Source organism: Ovis canadensis, chromosome 20 (genome assembly GCF_042477335.2).
Source record: "Ovis canadensis isolate MfBH-ARS-UI-01 breed Bighorn chromosome 20, ARS-UI_OviCan_v2, whole genome shotgun sequence".
Classification (NCBI taxonomy): domain Eukaryota; kingdom Metazoa; phylum Chordata; class Mammalia; order Artiodactyla; family Bovidae; genus Ovis; species Ovis canadensis.
The window spans coordinates 59850746-59869469 of record NC_091264.1 but is presented as its reverse complement, the minus strand read 5'-3'; the positions used below and the strand labels follow the sequence as shown (position 1 = coordinate 59869469).

The following is an 18724-nucleotide window of genomic DNA, read 5'->3' as shown; positions in this document are numbered from 1 at the left end:
GCAATATCATTAATAAAGTGATATAAGCATAAAAACATAGGTGCTAGAAATAATGTCAAACTATGTTTTTAAAAAAGGAAACACAAAAATAACTATAATCAGAGATTCACATACCATGATTTTTACATTCTAAAGCATGATACAAATATATTCTCTCCCATTAAGTAAACAGCTTGTAAAAATATGTTTTCCCCACACAAAAGTTCAGCAACCAAATTGTTCTAGGTAATGACATTTTCAGCCTCTCAGTTTATCAAATGTCCTTTACCACATTTTGACGAGGAATGAAATTACATTTTAACATTCTTCCCAAGAAGGAAGGCCAGATAAAATATAGAATACCCAGTTAAACCTGAATTTCAGATAAGCAATACTTTTTGTACATCCATGCAATAATCTTCCCAACCCAGGGATTAAACCTGTGTCTTCTGCATTACAGGAAGATTCTTTATGGTCTGAGCCACCAGGAAAACCCTATTTGGGATATACTTACACTCAAAAAGTACTTATTGTTTATCTTAATTTAAATCTAATAGGAACCATCTAAATTTTTTGCCAACTCTGGCAAACCCATCACTAAAACAAACTTCACTGGAAGGAATTTGAAGTTCTCAATGTAGTTTTTAATTGAACACATAGAGTTTTCTCTACAGTCCAAAATCTACATTGAATGTGAAAGGGAAATTCACTCAGTCGTGTGTGACTCTTTGCAACCCCATGGACTATACAGTCCATGGAATTCTCCAGGCCAGAATACTGGAGTGTGTTGCCTTTCCTTTCTCCAGGGGATCTTCCCAACCCAGGGTTCGAACCCAAGTCTCCCACTTTGCAGGCAGATTCTTTACCAGCTGAGCCACAAGATGAAGCCCAAGAATACTGGAGTGGGTAGCCTTTCCCTTCTTCAGGGGATTTTCCCAACCCAGGAATCCAACCGGGGTCTCCTGCATTACAGGCGGATTCTTTACCAACTGAGCTTAATCATCTTGTCACCAGCTGCTTTGTCTTGTTCTCTGTGCACAGAGCCCATCATATCATGGAAAAAACTATTATCATGGTCACCAACGCTTTCCACATTGCCAGATCCAATAAACTGAATCCCATAAGTTTCAGTGTGTTTTCTTCGGCTTTTATTACTCTCAAAATATTTTCTACTTTTCCTTACAATTTCTTCTTTGATTTTCTGATTATTTGGAAGTATGTTGTTTAAGTTTTACATATTTGTGAATTTCCTGGGTTACTTCTATTATTGATTTCTATTCCATTGTGGTAGGAACACATACTATGTAGGACTTTTATCTTTTTAATCTACAGAGGCTTGTTTTGTGTTCTAACATATGTTCTGTTCCGGAGAATGTTCCATGCACACTTTGGAATACTGTATATCTCTTGTTGAGTGTTCTTTGATGCCTGTCAAGTTTCCTTAGGTTATTGTACTGCTCATATCTTCTTTATCCTTATTGATTTTCTGGCCTAATTGTCAAATACTGCTGTTTAGTCACTAAGTCGTGTCCAACTCTTTTACGACCCCATGGACTGTATAGCCTGCAGGGTTCTTCTGTCCGTGGGATTTCCCAAGCAAGAATATTGAAGTGGGTTGCCATTTCCTACTTTAGAAACTTGGAGGCAGAGCCCTGACGGTGGGCTATCGTGCATATTTCAGGCTCTAGGCAATGTTCTTTTCCGAAGGTGGAGAGTCAGCATAACAGAGCACAGGGCTTAATGCTAAAGGAGTGGATGTAGTACGGAGTCAGGTTTATTCTTCTCTGTTACCGTGTGTCTTCTTACTCAGTGGCTTTCAACAATTTTGACGATTTTTTGGCATTTCTTGTAATGTCTGTACTATTATTTGCTTAATATTTTTCCTTAAATTGTGGCTTTGCTCTGTCTCAGCAAAAATACCCTGAAATCATAGTTTGGATGTGTTGTTCTTTCCCTATTACACATTAAAATAAATCCTATTGACATACAATATTTGTGGACCATCTAGAATCATCCTGTAAGCCAGAGCACCCTTGTACCACACTTTGGGAAATGCTCACCTCAGGGTTTTGTCCAGGGTCTGTCTGTTCACTCCCACCCCTCCCCTATCTATTACCCTGTGCAGAACCTTTGGGTCCAATGTTAGGAGATTAATACTTAGCAGTAATAAAACTCACTACTCCATGCCAAGCACAACACTTGCTAAGTACAAGTGGGATTTTGTTGATAAATAACTATAATCAAAGCTAATGTGATGTGGTTAAAAGTGGGGACTCTGGAGATGAATTCAAATTCCAGCCCTGCCACTCACTATGAAAATCACTTGGCCTCTCTCAGGTAGCTCAGAGGACTATTATGACGATCAAATAAATTAATACTTGTTCAGGGTTTAGAACAGTGTCTGGCCCACATAATTGCTATGTGATTGCTAGATATGATTAGAAGCTGTGAGTTCTGGCAATGGAAATCTAAAGGAAAAAAGTAGTCCATGAATGTATTAGGCATCCTTTCCTTTGAAAAAAATTTGGCCATTGAACAGGAATGTGCTGATACTTTTTTTAATCTCATGGCCAGTAATGCACGCATTCATTACAGCAGTGTATGAGGGCTTTATGAATCGGGTGAGCAGTAGCAATAAATATACAGTGCTCAATGATTTAAAATGGCATATGACTGACTGCAATTTTTGTTATGCAAATTGAGTACTGTAATCAAATTTGTGAATAATCCTCCTCCCCCTCAATTCTCAAAAATTTATCTCTATAGTTTGTTCTTATTTGAAAATTGAATGTTTTCATTAAGCACTTGGAGCTGTGCAGAAGTGCATGTTTGTGTGCACGTATGCACACTGCTTTGTTTTTTACTTTGGGTTTGTTGCGGTTGTTGTTCAATCTCTACGTTGTGCTTCTTTGTGACCCCATGGACTGCAGCCAGCCAGGCTCTTCTGTCCATGGGATTTCCCAGGTAAGAATACTGGAGTGGGTGGCCATTTCCTTCTCCAGGGGACCTTGCAGACCCAGGCGTCAAAACTGCATCTCTTGCGTCTTCTGCAATGACAGATGGGTTCTTCCCCAGCTGAGCCACTGGGGAAGTCCTGTTTTTTGGTAATATTCATTTATTTGACTGCACGGGGTCTTAGTTGTGGCCTGTGGAATCTTCAGTTGTGGCCTGTAACACCTAGTTCCCTGACCAGGGTTCAGACCTGGGCCCTTTGCATTGGGAGCTCAGAGTCTTAGCCATTGGACCACCAGGGAAGTCCCATGCACAGTATTTGGAAGAGAATTTCTATTATTAGATAGCAAATAGTTTTCTCTTAAATAAACAAAACTTAAACTCGTATGTTTAATCTATTAAAACAAATGTTTCACACGTCATACTATGAACAATTTTTTTCTATTTTTGTTATGAAGTAACTGAAGATTCAGCTATATTATTTTAAAATGTTATTTATTATGTTTAATTGATAACATTATCAATTACATTTATGAGGTGTACATTTATGAGCTTTACAAATAGTAAAGCTAAATTTGAATAAAACATCTCAATTCTAATTTTGAAACCTAGTCAAAAGATATGCTTTAGTACAGTAAAAATCCATTAAATATACATCATCAGTGTTAGGCTGTCTCTGGTAGGCAAACATTCATCAGTGTTGCGAGAAGATATTCAGCTGATACTGGAAACCAAAATTCACTTAAAAACAACTGCACTTTATCACTGTTACATGGTAGATTTCCTTAAAAGCTATAGATATATACTTTGGAGATTAAATTATGCAAATTACTTCCTGAAGTGTTTTAACAGGTTGTAAATGCTAAATAAAAGTCTTAGGAAATGACTCAGGAGGTAAGATTGTAAAGATATCTTTCCAAAGCCATTTTGACAGTCCCTAAGAGCCAAATAGAGATTTGTGAAATTCCCTATATATGATCCAATGGGGGAGGCTTTGAGTGAGAACCAAGTTTCTTGATTTCTACTCCAGCTAACAAACTAAATGGACTTAGCTCATTAACTTTTGCTCTCGCACACTCGTGTGTGCATGTGTGTGTGTGTGTGTGTGCTCAGTTGTGTCCAACTCTTTGTGATCCCATGGACTGCAGCTCACCAGGTTCCTTTGTCTATGGGATTCTCCAGGCAGGAATACTGGAGTGGGTTGCTATTTCCTCCTCCAGGAGATCTTCCTGACCCAGGGCTCAAACCCTCACCTCTTGTGTCTCCTGCATTGGCAGACAGATTCTTTACCACTGCACCACCTGGGAGGCCCAACTTTCATGCTTATCTGTTCATTTGGAAGTCACATTCCAGACCTGATTCTATGTACTATGGTAGGCTTTGCTGTGCAAAATTTCCCTGTAGTAACTAAATATTTTCAGTCTATAATGTACTCTGATCATTGGTTTTGCTATCATATATATGTACATAAATATCATTGATATAATATACATTTACCTGCATGCTAAATGAATCTCCCAATTTAAGAGAGCGCTTCCGTGTCGTCTTCCACTGTGTACATGAAGACCAGTATTATGCTATGCCCAGGACTGCTGTTCAAAAGTTCTCATTGTCACAGCTAAAGAATGGACTGACTCGATCTGAATAGTTGACTGCAGACCCCAGTCTGGAGGGACACACTTCCCAGGCCTCTGCTCCGTCTGTCCGGGAGGGTGCTGCTCCTAGAGGATAAGGCAGAGAGTGTTGTCTGACAGTCCAGCAATCTCTGGGAATCTTCAGAGGAAGTGATGCTGTTGGAGAGCTTGCTGTGATGACTGGAGCTGGAAGGTCCAAGGCTTCTGGGTAGATGGACATCTGGGTGTTTTCAGAAGCATAGTCACAGCTGGAAAGGCTCTTTGCGTCCCGCACGTTGTCACAGCATTTCAGGGCGGGGGGCTGGCAGGCCTGGTAGGAGACTCTGGTGGTGGTGGTGATCACCGTCTGAAGGGCTGGAGCGGCGGGCGGGGCGGTCGCAAGGTACCTGCAGGGGGGCTGTGGGGTGTACTGAGGGTGAGTAGCCTCGGGCGGGAACTGTCCTTGGTCTGTCCTCTCCCCCGGGCCAGCTTTTCCAAGGGCTGGTTTCCAGCCGTGCTGTTTACTGGTGAAATCAAAGCTCCTCTCAAAGCTGCTGTAGGTGTTGACATTGTACTGTAGTGCATTCAGATGGACCCAGTCCGAGTCCTTAGGGATACTGCCGGCATCTTTATAAAAGGTGGGATATGGGCTCGAATTTGCGTATCCAGGACCTGCCAATTCATAGCTGCAGGGGGTCCGGGGCAAATAGATTCTTGGGTTCAAATATTTCTGAAAGGGTGGTACTATGTCTCCCTGGAAGGTGGTGAGGTCGCATGTAGCTTTGTAAGCATCTGAGTTTGGAAAGGAAAGGCAGGGCTGGCCCGGAACAGGGAAGCTGGCATCAGGAATCACATCCAAGCCCTCTGGGTTCTCCAGGGAAGGGATGTTGTTGAAATGTCTGCTGTGATCTTGACTCTCTCCTGCCTAAAGAAATGACCCAAAGTTTTTATTTGTAAATAGAGATGTAAATTACATGGACACCCTCACCTGTCAACAGTCGCCAACCAACCAAATAACAAGCTTCCAGTTGGTGACTCTGTGCTATGAGCACAGAAACACTATCTGGGCATCCGGTCCAGGAATTTCACGGCTTGAGCTCAGGCTTGAATTCCACACTGCTGACCTCGGAGGGTCCAGGGTAGCCTGGGAGGGTGGGTCTCAGTGGTGGATGGTCCTATCTTCCGCACACCATGTGCAGGAGAGCAGAGGCTTAGGAGCCTGCTGCAGACCTGGGTTCAAATTCTGCCTGTCCCTCATGAGTTGGACAAGTTAGTTACTCTCTCTGAGCTTCAGGTTCCTCACTTAAAAATGGAGCTCAATAACCATAGTTTCTTCTTAAGGCTTTTGTGATCTTAAGAAGTATAAATCTCTTAGCCTGTATGTATTGGCACATAGAAAGTGCTCAGACAAGATCAGTGTCTCTTATCTTCAGGCAAATATTCTGTCTGCTTGGCATACTTTGGTAGAAAAGCCAAACTGGCTCAAGTTGCACAAAGAACTTTTATCTGTTCTACATTAATAATGCAAAGTGAAGTGAAGTGAAGTGAAGTCGCTCAGTTGTGTCCGACTCTTTGCGACCCCATGGATAGTAGCCTACCAGGCTCTGCCGTCCATGGGATTTTCCAGGCAAGAATACTGGAGTGGGCTGCCATTTCCTTCTCCAAGGACCTTCTCAAAGCTGTACTGTTAACTCACTGGGATGTACCTATATTTTTCTGTATGACCGTTGGATAATTGCCCTTGTATTAGAATGTCAGCTCACAGCCCCACTCTATCATTAACTGTAGAGATACTCTGCTTTTTTTTTTTTTCCAAGAAGAAGAAGGGATTAGAAACCCTATTCAAAAATTTGATTCAATGACATTTTGTTAGAGACAGAATTTTCACATAAAATCAAACGTTTTAAATTGAGGTATGACATTCCTATTTTGTGTAAATCTCAGTGTATTTTGTGATAAAGACAAACACAGAGCACAAGTGTAACGGCAGCTGCCCATTACCTCAGGTTCTCGAATTCTCCTTTTCTGTGGTTGGTAAAAAGAAGCCATTTGTCTCTTGATTGCACTTCTTCTAGCTTCCGTCTCTGACTTACTCTCTGGTCTTGGGTGATCATGAACTCCCTTGGCCTGCATTAATATGGGGATGAATCACGTGTTCCTCTGTGGCGAAGCTGGGCAAAAATTAAATATGCCTTTCCCAACATCCCAACTTGTTATTTTTTTCAAAGAAACAGGGGAAAAAAAATCTTAAACAACTAAAACTGCACTAATTAATTATAGACATCTTAAAAGATGACCTAATAGTCCTTTTAAATATGAAAATAACTATAAGTTCACTCTTAGCACACAGTAGGTGAACTAATTTCTAGGAACCTAGTAAGGCTAGGCTAGAAGCCACAACACCTATTTCTGGCCAGTTGAGCTGTATTTGGTTTGGTCCAGAGTTTCTAAGGAGCTTCCCTGGTGGCTTAGGCAGTAAAGAATCTGCCTGCCAACACAGAAGACAGGGGTTCAGTCCTTGGGTGGGGAGGATCCCCTGCTGCTGCTGCTACTGCTAAGTTGCTTCAATCATGTCCGACTCTGTGCGACCCCATAGACGGCAGCCCACCAGGCTCCCCCATCCCTGGGATTCTCCAGGCAAGAGCACTGGAGTGGGTTGCCATTGCCTTCTCCGAAGATCCCCTAGAGAAGGGAATGGCAACCCACTCCAGTATTCTTGCCTGGAGAATTCCATGGACAGAAGAACCTATTGGGCTAAAGTCCATGTGCTCACAAAGAGTCGGACACAACTTAGGGACTAAACCAGAAAGGAGAGTTTCTAAGACACCTGGAAGGTGGCCTGGTCCCTGTGAAACGATGAGAATGTCCATCACAAACTGGGGTTCCCTCACCTACCTGAAAAAAGATTGCATTGCCATCCAGTCGCCAGAAATTGGTTACAGGGTAACCGCTGTGCCCTCGACAGGGGATCAATTCCAAAGCAGAGTGACAGTTGGGACAAGGCTTCTCTGCATAAGCCAGAAGTGGGAAATGTTAATAATTAATATTAATACATATTAATTATATTGTTAACAAAATTAATAAATATTAATAATTCCCGGCCCCCCTGGAAGGAAGGAAGGAGAATGCATTCACTGGGAAGGGGAACTCACGCCTGCAGGGCCACCCCGACCCGGCCCCATGGCTCACTCTGCTGCTTCAGCCGCGCCTTGTCGCAGATGGCCGGCCGCAGCTGCAGCCGCGAGCCGTCGGGCAGGGCGCAGTCCTGCGCACACACCACCACGCCCAGGCACGACTTCTTGAGGATGTGGCCATTGTGATTGTTGGTGTTGCGCATGGCCCAGCCGCTCAGGTGCCGCTGCGCCTTCCTCTCCTCGCTGCTGTAGATGAGGCGCACATAGCCGTCCGGCCACTCGCAGAAGCGGTCAAAGTGGGCTGGCTTCTGCAAAGGCGTCCAAGGACAGCAATCAAGTTTATCCACCCCAAACCCCATGCAGCAAGCTTTTAATCTTCTCCAAGCATATCAGGATGAAAACTGAGTCTTTTTAATTCCAGAAATACTGTAAAACCCAGAAGCTGCGCTCTTACAAAATGTCACTCATTAAAAAAAAATTAAAAAAAAAAAACAAAACAAAATGTCACTCATTGTGTGTGTGTCCCCTTCTGACAACTGGCTATAAAGTGATGCTTCTATACCACTTCCTACAAAAATGGTACAGGTATTAGTTTTAGCTTTCACACTGCCCACAGACAATAGGCGCAATATTGTCCCTATTTAACTGAATAGTAAATGGAGGCCAGAGAGCTTCATCGACTTGCCCAAAGTCACACAGCTAGTAAGATCTGGCTGTAGGATTTGAGCCCACACAGTTTGACTCCAGAGCCTGTCCTCCTTACCACCAGGTTATACCACTTCTTGGTGTATTCACATGTTACAAATATTTTTAAGGTAAGTATTAAAGTGCCAGGGCAGAAAGTGGTTAGAAAGTTCTTCACTGATATACACTTGAGCCTGTATCTTTTCTTCCATCCAGTGGTTTTTCTTCCAAAGCTCTTGGCTTGATACCCAGTACAACGTGAGAGAGACAAGAACAGCTTCCCAAAGTAGCCTTCCAGGTTTGCATGTATACGTGCTGAGTCACTCAGTCGTGTCCAACTCTTTGCCACCCCATGGACTGTGGCCCCCAGGCTCCTCTGTCCATGGGATTCTTCAGGCAAGAATACTGGAGTGGATGGCCATACCCTCCTCCAGGGGACCTTCCCTACCCAGGGATTGAACCTGCGTCTCTCTCTAATGTCTCCTGCACCAGCAGGCAGGTTCTTTACCTCTAGTGCCACCTGGGAAGCCCAGCCTTCCAGGTTTACAAGGGTATTATGATGACAGCCTGGATATAAGGTAAACCCGAGCGCTTGGTGGAGCCTGCTAGGTCCTGGTCCTCTCTCCAGAGCAATATGGATTGTCATTCTCCTACACAAAGAGCTGCCTGGCTAGAATAATGTGATATCTAAAAGAATGAACACCGCTTTCCTATTCATGTTTGGTGGTCCTTGTCCATATTATGCATTATTTATACTGCGATGTCTTTCTTGTTATAAGTTTAATATAAAATTACCCTTTCCTGCACACTCAACTATTTACCAGCTACTCTTTATGGCAGGGGTCTGCAAACTAGGGACCATGTGCCTAATTCAGCCTCCCACTTGTTTTAGTACAGCTCACAAACTAAGAATGATTTTGACATTTTTTAATGATTGAGGGGACAAATCAAAAGAATTATATGTTGTGACACGTGAAAAGTCACACGAAATCCAAATTTTGCTATCCACGATGAAGTGGTATTAGAACACGGCCATGTACATTTGTCTACATTTGGTCTGTTTTCACACTATAGTGTCCTAAACATGCACAGGATGAGAGTTTAAGACCATTATCTAATTCCACTGCTTAATGACAAGTGAGTGACCCTAGACGAAGGCAAATTCAGGAACCGTCTCAAGGTCACACTGTGAGTGTAGCCCTTTCTCCTTGGGTTAGCCGGAGCAGGACCCTCGTTCTCCAACCCAGAGCACCTGCCTCTTTAGAGACGGCACACTCACTCTGTTTAAGGACTAATCTCTCAGAGGGTAAGTTCTTCACATTTACATGGGAAGTCTAGAAAATGCTTGTGAGGGAACCCATCCTTCCCTTATTTGGATATGGCTCTTTTCTAAAATACAAGAACAGATTCCCCCCAGCCCCCGTGGGGATTTACACGGACAGAGGTCAGTGGGAAGGAGATGCCCCAGCTGTACTGTGGTCCACTTTCACAGAATGGTGCAGTGTGACCCTAAAGTAGGCAGGCTTGAAAACAAACAGATTTCCATGAATGTGTACCCCAAAGTACTTATCTCTTTAAGAGGGTACCCAACGTTGCTAATGAATTGCTGTCCACCTGAACAGCTGTATGGCACATAATAGATGCTGAATAAAGGTCAAGTCTCTCTCACCCCTTGTACCAGGGCATTGCCAGAAGTCCACCTCTGCAAATGTTTCCAGGTCATTCCTAATTCTCCTTCCACCTCCACCCAGGACTTTAAAGTCACTCCCCAGTTTTTGCTCCCAACCACTGTGACCAAGCATAATGGCCCAGCCCATTCTGGGGACTTGGCTTGAGACACCTTCTTTCTGTTAAAAACTAAGACAAATTCGCCCTAAATTCACCCTAAACAGATGACACTGATTTCCTCCTCACTAGAGAAGTAAGCTCAGAAGTTGTGTCCAAAACCTGGATTCCAGAGGCTGTCTGGGCGCCTGCGACCTGGTTAGCGCTACTGCAAAGCCCCTCAAGAGCCACGCTTCATCCTGGCAGCCAGGATAAATGGCCCAAGTCCTGCTGTTTAAGATTCGGTCGCTGCAATTTATGGTCCTATCTCAGTTCCGCTGCGTGAGAAGAGGTGGCATCTGCATTCACCAAGATGCCCCTCCACCTTTCTAGTGGATGTCGAAGAATGGACAAGCAAGAGTCAGCGGATTCCTACCTCAGTTAAAAGGAAGTGAGGGACGCGGTGTCAGGCTCGCGTCGGCCAGACGACCTGAAACGTGGAGCCTAATTGACGGTTCCCGCTGCTTTCGGTGTTTTCAAAAGGGTTCGAGGAAACAGGTGGGAGAAGACAATCTCTAGCCCCAGGTCCGCCATTTGTGGAGTCCCTGCACACTGGCGGGCTATCAGGGATGTGTTTTTTTGGAGGGAGGCGGGTGGTAGGGCGGCCTGTCCACAGGCTCTGCCAAGACATCCCTCCTCTTTGGATGGAGAGCGGCTCGCGCAGCGGGTTTCACGCACCTGCGGCATCTGCGGGTCGTTGATGTCCCAGCTGAGCTTCATCCCGTAGGACCACGCGCAGTCCGCCAGCTGCCCCTCTGCCGCCGGCATCCGGTTCTCCTCGCTGGCGCTCCCTGCCAAGTGTCCTGAAAGACACAAGAAAAACAAACCAACCTAGAGCAGCCCAAGGTTGTTTTCCCCCTGTTTTAAAAGCAAGTGGAGAGAGAGACAGACAGAGAGGCCGATTTAGAAATGCAGAAGCGGCGGACAAGGGCTCGGGGCGGTTCGGGTGGAGCCCTGTTCTTGGTGGCAGTGCTGAAAAGTCTCCACCTGGAGCACAGCGCGGGAGCCGGGCAGCTGCCTGCTCGTTTATAAAGGTGCCCCCCCGACCCCCGCCCCGCGGCCCCGCGCGCTGTGCTCCGCCTTTCCTCGCTCCCCGCCCGCCCGCTCCCACCCTCCAGGGACCTGCAGGGCCGGTTCCCCACTTCCAGGCAGAGCGAGGGACGGAGGGGAGGTGGACCTGAGGACTCAAGGTGACGGGAAACTGAAGCCTAGACGGGCCAGAGTCGGGGGAGGTTGAAATGTCTAGTTAAAGTTGAAACTCATGTTCATTTTCCTAACTGCGCCCCACCTCTGGGGTTTCCGACTGGATCTAGAGAGAGGCTTTTGAGACAGAACCTTTCCAGCAAAGTCCCCAAGAGGTAATACTCAGTCCCCAGGCAGTTCGGGAACCACCTCTAAACGCCTGGGCGGCCGCGCGCCCTTGTCCGAGAAGATGCGCGCCTACTAGCTTTGGGGCGCGTTCTTTTCGGGGATTTTGTTCCGGCTGATGTTGCTGTTCAGTCGCTCAGTCGTGTCCGACTCCCTGAGACCCCATGGACTGCAGCACGCCAGGCTTCCCTATCCTTCACCATCTCCCAGAGCTTGCTCAAACATGTCCACTGAGTCGGTGGTGCCATCCAGCCATCTCGTCCTCTGTCGTCCCCTTCTTCTCCGGCCTCTGAGTCTTTTCTAATGAGTCAGTTCTTCGCATCAGGTAGGAAGGGGGAAGGGGAAGGAGGGGGGGAACTCTGCGGCCCCCAAGCGCCCCAAACCTGTATTTTCTCTGCCGCCTTGGTTACTTCTGAGCCTGTTTTCTTTCTGCTAGGAAAAGGATCTGAGGCTCGGAGATTTCTCAGTCGCCATCCACATGAAACGACCCTTTTAAAAAATAGTATTTTTTTTCTCCCTAACCGCGTGGAAATCGTCGTGGAAATATCACAACAAAATCGTATTTACACCCATTGCGTCTGCGGAGGCTCTGGAGACTGGAAGAACCAGGTGAGCACATAGGGCGCTGTGGGCTTCCCAGGGCTGAGACCAAGCTTTCTTTAGCTGTGCGCCCACTTCCTTAGGGTGATTGGAAGGGCCCAATACAAGGAACCAATGGAAGGGGTTTAAGTTGCTCTGTGGCCGCCACGGTCAGCGAGGGAGGGTGGGTTTCCAGAATTCACTCCCTGCGCCTTTGTTCTTGGGGATGGCACGTTCGTTCCTGCTACCAGCATAGCCAGACAGAAGTGACCTGTTAGTTGCTCTGCCGCTGCTGCTAAGCCGCTTCAGTCGTGTCCGACTCTGTGCGACCCTATAGACGGCCTCCCACCAGGCTCCCCCGTCCCTGGGATGCTCCAGGCAAAAACACTGGAGTGGGTTGCCATTTCCTTCTCCAATACATGCAAGTGAAAAGTGAAAGTGAAGTCCCTCAGTCGTGTCCAACCCTCAGCGACCCCATGGCCTGCAGCCCACCAGGCTCCTCTGTCCATGGGATTTTCCAGGCAAGAGAAGTGGAGTGGGGTGCCATCGCCTTCTCCGGTTAGTTGCTCAGTCCTGCCCAACTCTTTGCGACCCCGTGGACTGCAGCCCACCAACCTCCGCTGTCCATGCGATTTTCCAAACAAGGATAGTCTAGTGGCTTGCCATTTCCTTCTCCACTGATCTTCCCGACCCAGGGATAGAGCCCGGGTCTCCTGCACTGCAGGCAGATTCCTTAGGCAGCCAGACGGAGGCCGGCTTCTAAAGACGCTCACTGTTAGAGAAGGACGCTGGGAACCTGCATCCCGCCGAATCCTCACCCCCGCGCGCCTAGAATTTGGCATCTCCGAGCGCGCACGCGGTTGCAGCGTTGCACCTGGAGGGAAGGACGCACAGTCCAGCGCCTCTTGCAGGATTACAGCCTCTTCCTTTGGCGAAAGGTGAGGAAAGCGATGCGCACTTAAACTCGTAAGAAGCGAATCTCGTCCACGCTCCCAGTCCTTTTAACTTCCCTGGCGGAGGGCAAGTTAAACCAACAGTGAAGTTCGACTCAGAGCCGCTGCTGTTGACGGCCCAGGGGCAGAGAATTCCCAAGAGGGTAAAAGCCAGATTTGGATAATGACACGAATTTTCTTCTTTCTCTAGTTTCAAGCTGGGATTCCCGGCTCCCACCCTCCCCGAAACTCCCCTCCCCCGCCCCTCCAAGCAGAGGCGCAAAGTTCTTGTAAGAGAAAATGACAAATTCATTCCCCAGCCTCCCTACCGCGATCACCCTGCCCCTAAAGTTTCTATGTTCTTGTGGGTCAGCGTTTCTGATTAAAATCATTCACAGAGTTGCAGCGAAATTCTGGGAGGAAACGGAGAAACGTGTTCACTGTTCACCCACTAGTTTCATCCACAGACTTTCAGTGTATCAGCCGCGCCCTGAACCTCCTGGCAACTTCTATCATTCAGTTGCTTTTTGGGTTCTTTTCTTTTTCCACGGTTAAAATAACTGACCCTTCTCTTTTCATTTATTACAAATCGACATTTCTTTGTCAAGTTTAAGATAATATTACGTTTTAAAATGTTTTTAAAACATTTTAAAGGAGATCAAGCCAGTCAATCCTGACGGAAATAAGTCCTGAATATTCATTGGAAGGACTATTGCTGAAGCTGAAGCTCCAATACTTGGATCATCTGATGTGAAGAGAGCCAACTCATTGGAAAAGACACTGATGCTGGGAAAGATCGAGGGTGGGAGGAGGAGTTGACAGAGGATGAGATGTTTGGATGGCATGACCAACTCAGAGGACATGAATTTGAGCAAGCTCTGGGAGTTGGTGAAGGACAGGGAAGCCTGGCATAATGCAGTCCTCGGAGTTGTAAAGTGTCAGATACAGCTTAGCGACTGATCAGTAACAAAAAATGTTTTTAATATAACTTCAAAAACGGACTTAAAATCACTTGTGAAAATATGTAGAAACTAATTTCTGGTCTTACTGTAACCATTGTTATACTATTCCTTTTCTCTGTAATTTTGGAATATTCCTAGAGTCCTTATCCTTCAAAAATGTAAAAAAGCACGATTAAAAAAAAAGAAAGCCAAGTCAATTAATCAAGTACTTTTTTTTTTTCTAAATAGATTCTGGTATCCAAAGAAAAGTCGTTGTCTCTACTGGATTTAGTTTGAGCAGAGTTAGAATATATATTCCAAGTTGTCCTAAAATTATGTCTGGGTAAAACATGTTAGTAAAAGAAGTTAATCAAAGTGAAAACATAAAAAAATAAATGGTGTTGTCTGTGATGTTATCTTTAATTTGTCTTGAATTTTTGAATCCATTAACAACCATGTTATTTGAAAGACATATTTTTCCCACAGTCTGAAAATAATTGATTAAAACTTTTAAACTAATATCAAGAAGACTTAAATGTCATACATTATATTCTTACTGTATTACCTATTTTATTCTCTAAAAGTGCATTTAAACTGTATTTCATTATTTGCTATCAACCTTAAAATTTTCCTGCATTAATACTTGCATTGATTCAGAACACTATATTCACAGCTGATTTTGAAATCTTAGAAGTTTATTAATTCAAAAGCAAAGGAATCTAAAACTTTGGTTTATATTAAAATAAGTAAATTACATCATATTTACCAGGAATGGATACGATGAGCTTTGAAACAAGTACTTTATTGAATGGACTGGAGATAGAAGGTAGAGTTCAGGGCTAACTTGCAGAGATTCTGGTTATATTAAGTTTACCTTGGATGCAAACAAATATCTTCTGTAAAGGTCATGACACCAAGTACCCACAGCATCTGATTATCATACAAGTTAATTTTTCACAAGGAATGTTTGGATCTAAGAGGTCCTTTTGTCTGCTTTTTTTTCTTTTTTTAAAGAAAATTCCAGTCCAACTTATTTTTGTCACCGTGTACCCATATCAGACAACCGATCAGCCTAAACTTGGTACACATTCTTGTGGGGCTAAAGTAAGTGGGCAGAAAACAAGCAGCCTGGATGAAAATGTTTATTTTATTTTGACTGAGCACAGCGAGATGTGTATATTTTAAAACCCTTTCTTTTGTAAAATCAGGAATAAAGTCACAGTTTCAGGTACAAATCTGGTTCCTATGGGGAAAGTTCAGCTTCAGTCCGTTATATATCAATGGATCGAAACCAGCTCTGCTGTTAAAGGTGGAGAGAAAACTGCCGGCTTCAGCACAGGGTGCGCCTATCACCTTAGAACTTCGCTTTTAAAGTCTGTTAATTGACATGTTTTCATCCCTGGAGAAGTCGCTTTTTCTTAAGGTGCGCTTGCGTGCGCCCAGGTGGCCTTATCTTGATCCCTAGTTAACACGCCAGCGTTTCTTAACACGCTTCTCAATCGCGGGACTCTGCTAAGTTTTCAGGGGCGGGATGATTGATTAGAGTTTGGGGCGGAGCTTGGCGTCCGGGCGCCGTGGGCTACCCCAGCCCTCGTGGGCGGAACCCAGGAGGCGGAGCGCGGCGTGGCGCGTCCGGCTCCCGGCGTGCGCCCTGGTTCGGGTACGTGGCGTCCAGCCTGAGCCTCGGGATGGGGGAGGTGAGTGACCTCGGGGGGACCAGAGCACCGTCGAACCCCGGCCCCCTCTTCACCGTTCCAGAGGGACGCGGGGGAGCACGTCCGTCGGGCTCTGGGCTCCGAGCCTGGCGCGCTCGCCCAGAATGCTCCGGTTGCTCCGTACCCCGCCAGGCTCTTCTGTCTGTGGGATTCTCCAGGCAAGAATACTGGAGCGGGTTTCCAGTTCCTTCTCTGGGGGATCTTCCTGACACAAGGATCGAACCCGTGTCTCCCGCATTGGGAGATTCCTTACCACTGCGCCACCTGGGAAGCCTGGCGTGCCCCCCGGCCCTTCGCAGGGGCGCTGGGGCGCTGGGGCGCTTCACCCTTCTTAGGTTTGCTGGGAGTTTGTTGGTCGCTTTCAGGGAGACCGTAAGTAAAATAGAAACTTCCGGTCCCTCGCTAGTAAAGCGTTTGGGGAAGGGGGACTGGAGAATTAATGTCTGAAGGCAAGGATATGCTTCTTTTCGAGTTGTTCGGGATGTTTTCCCAGCCCGTTTTTTTCTCTGGTTTCCTGGAAAGTGCAAGGACACAAACCTACCCAGGTCCCAGATCTATGGCCCCAAGACTCTGGGGCTTCTGTAAGCCCCGCCGCTCAGGGTTTGAAGGGAGCAAGGTGGGTTGGTACTTTCCAAGGTGGGTTGGTACTTTTCCTCATTCCTTTTCTTGAATACACTGTTGGTGGAAAAAAACAAGCCTGGATTTGAGTCTTTGAATTCACCTTTTTCCCCTATTTATAAATAATATTATTGTAAAATATGCTGACATTTAAGGATTTTGTCCAGCACACAAAGGACTATTAGCCCAAGCTAGATTAAAAAAAAAAATTCTTTAGGAGAGAGATTACATTTTTTTTAAAGTTATTCTTTAATTGTTGGGAGCAGGTGAGATGACCTTGTTTCGCGTGTTTGTGAAAACTAGGTTGGTAATCCAGGAATCACTTCTTGAAGAAAATGTGCAACAACCCAATGTTTAGTAAGTTTTCTTGTTGCTGTTTTGATCCTTGAAGTTTCAGTTTTAAGCCCTGGACTCACATTTAAAATTCACGCAAGTCAGAAATATAAAGCTTAAGCTCATGACTGGGGTTGAAACTCGCTTTAGAAAACCTTATTTTACAAGCTCTCATTCTGAAAATGGTTCATTCATTCAAAACCTTTTTTTTTTTAAATTATAGTTGCTGCTATAGAATTTAAATTTATGTGGTCATTTATTACAATGATATTTACTTTGTTTCTTGTGGTAATTTGTATTTGTTATAAGTGTTAAAGAAGGTTGGATAAAGCTTTGGGGCTTTCTTCTAAGTCATAGTTTTCTTAGACCAGTGGCGTGAATGAAGAAAGTTTGTTCAGGAAAATAATATAAACCTTATTTCTTTTTAAAACTTAGTGCATTTCTTGGAAATAAATTTTTTTTTTAATGTTTTTTGTACACAGGAGAACGAAGGTCCTTTGCAGTCCGTTCCGGGAAAGGATGAGAGTGGACTGCCCCGGGACGCTTTCTCTGTAATGACCGAGTTTGTGTTCCGCGTGTGTGCTGTCTTGTTCTGTGTTTCCTTCCTCCAGTTATTCAAGCCTGAGAAGTCCTTTTCTACCTTTCTAATCTGCATCAGCTTATCACCATCTCTTTGATTACCCTACTAATATCCTAATCTAGGCTATTCCGTTGCACTGTTCTAGGTGGAGGTAGACAGTATCGAACAAAATAGACGCAATGCTGGCTCTCCTAGAACTTTCACCCTGGCAGAGAGCCAAAGAGAATAAGAACACAAGTAAGATGGTAGGAAGAAAGTGGAACAGGTGTTGTGATGGAGAATAATTGCCCTTGACTAACTTTAGATAGAGGCTTCCTAGGTGGTGCAGTGGTAAAGAATCTACCTGCCAATGCAGGAGACGCAAGAGACTTGGGTTCAATCCCTGGGTCGGGAAGATCCTCTAGAGTAGAAAATGGCATCTCACTCCAGTATTCTTGTCTGGAGAATTCTATGGACAGAGGAGCCTGGTGGGCTATAGTCTATGGGGTCGAAAAGAGTTGGACACCACTGAGCAACTGAGCATGCACGCACGCACACACATGCATGCAACTTTAGATAAGGTCCGGAAGACCTACCTGAAAAGGGGATATTAAAGCTGAACTGAGGGATGACAAGCAGCCAGAACGGTAAGTGGTGGGGAGAAGCAGTCCAGGCATAGCATATCCGGTGCAAAGGCCCTGAGGCCAGGAAGAGCTTGACTTATTCTGGGACTCAGAAGGGAAGTGAGACAGGATATGCTGACAGAGCCCTACAGACCTAGGCAAAGGGTTTGGATTTGTTCTGAGTATAGAGAAACCGCAAGTAGGAAGAAGCTTGAACTGCTGAGTCAGAGAATCTGAACATGAGTCCCAGCCGGGTGATCTCATACACGTTCTTAACCTTTCCCAGCCTTGTTTTATTATCCCCAGATAAAGAGTCTAACACCTAGATCAGTGGTGAGGAGTAAATTAGAATATCTGCAAAATGCCTAACCCCCTTGGTTAAAAAAAACCTTACTATTAATATGTGGTCATTTAAATTCTGTTTAAATGTTTAATTTCAAATGCTCTGTCCTCGTTTAAATCAGTACTAGGAATAGATGGAATTTCAGGCTAGGTATAGTAAAATGATTCATTAAAATACTGTAAGTTAGCCTATAGGACGGAGAAGGCAATGGCACCCCACTCCAGTACTCTTGCCTGGAAAATCCCATGGATGGAGGAGCCTGGTAGGCTGCAGTCCATGGGGTCACTGAGGGTTGGGCATGACTGAGCGACTTCACTTCACTTTTCACTTTCATGCATTGGAGAAGGAAATGGCAACCCACTCCAGTGTTCTTGCCTGGAGAATCCCAGGGATGGGGGAACCTGGTGGGCTGCTGTCTATGGGGTCGCACAGAGTCGGACACGACTGAAGCGACTTAGCAGCGGCAGCAGCAGCAGCACCCTATAGGATTGGACTGGGTTTTCTTGATTAAAGAAGAAGTCATATCT

General features: G+C 45.3%; 2 protein-coding genes across 8 annotated transcripts in view; one reads left to right on the top strand and one right to left on the bottom strand.

The window, feature by feature from the left end:
* Nucleotides 1-4527: 4527 nt before the first annotated feature.
* Nucleotides 4528-10954, bottom strand: GCM2 (glial cells missing transcription factor 2). Its single transcript, XM_069564677.1, has 5 exons — nucleotides 10865-10954; nucleotides 7734-7986; nucleotides 7440-7552; nucleotides 6546-6671; nucleotides 4528-5469 (listed from the first exon to the last, which is right to left on the bottom strand). The coding sequence occupies exons 1-5, from the start codon at nucleotides 10952-10954 to the stop codon at nucleotides 4528-4530; spliced, it is 1524 nt and encodes a 507-aa protein (XP_069420778.1).
* Nucleotides 10955-15608: 4654 nt separating this feature from the next.
* The window catches only part of SYCP2L (synaptonemal complex protein 2 like), a 56442-nt gene continuing 53326 nt past the window's right edge, over nucleotides 15609-18724 (top strand). For 3 of the 7 annotated variants that reach the window (XM_069563076.1, XM_069563072.1, XM_069563073.1), the window contains exons 1-2: nucleotides 15692-15879; nucleotides 17155-17223. In XM_069563076.1, coding sequence (XP_069419177.1) covers nucleotides 15826-15879; nucleotides 17155-17223 — 123 coding nt within the window. In that variant the 5' untranslated portion in view covers nucleotides 15692-15825. Of the gene's footprint in view, nucleotides 15880-17154; nucleotides 17224-18724 lie in introns of all 7 variants that reach the window. The other 4 variants (XM_069563071.1, XM_069563074.1, XM_069563075.1 and 1 more) reach the window with 3 other exon arrangements.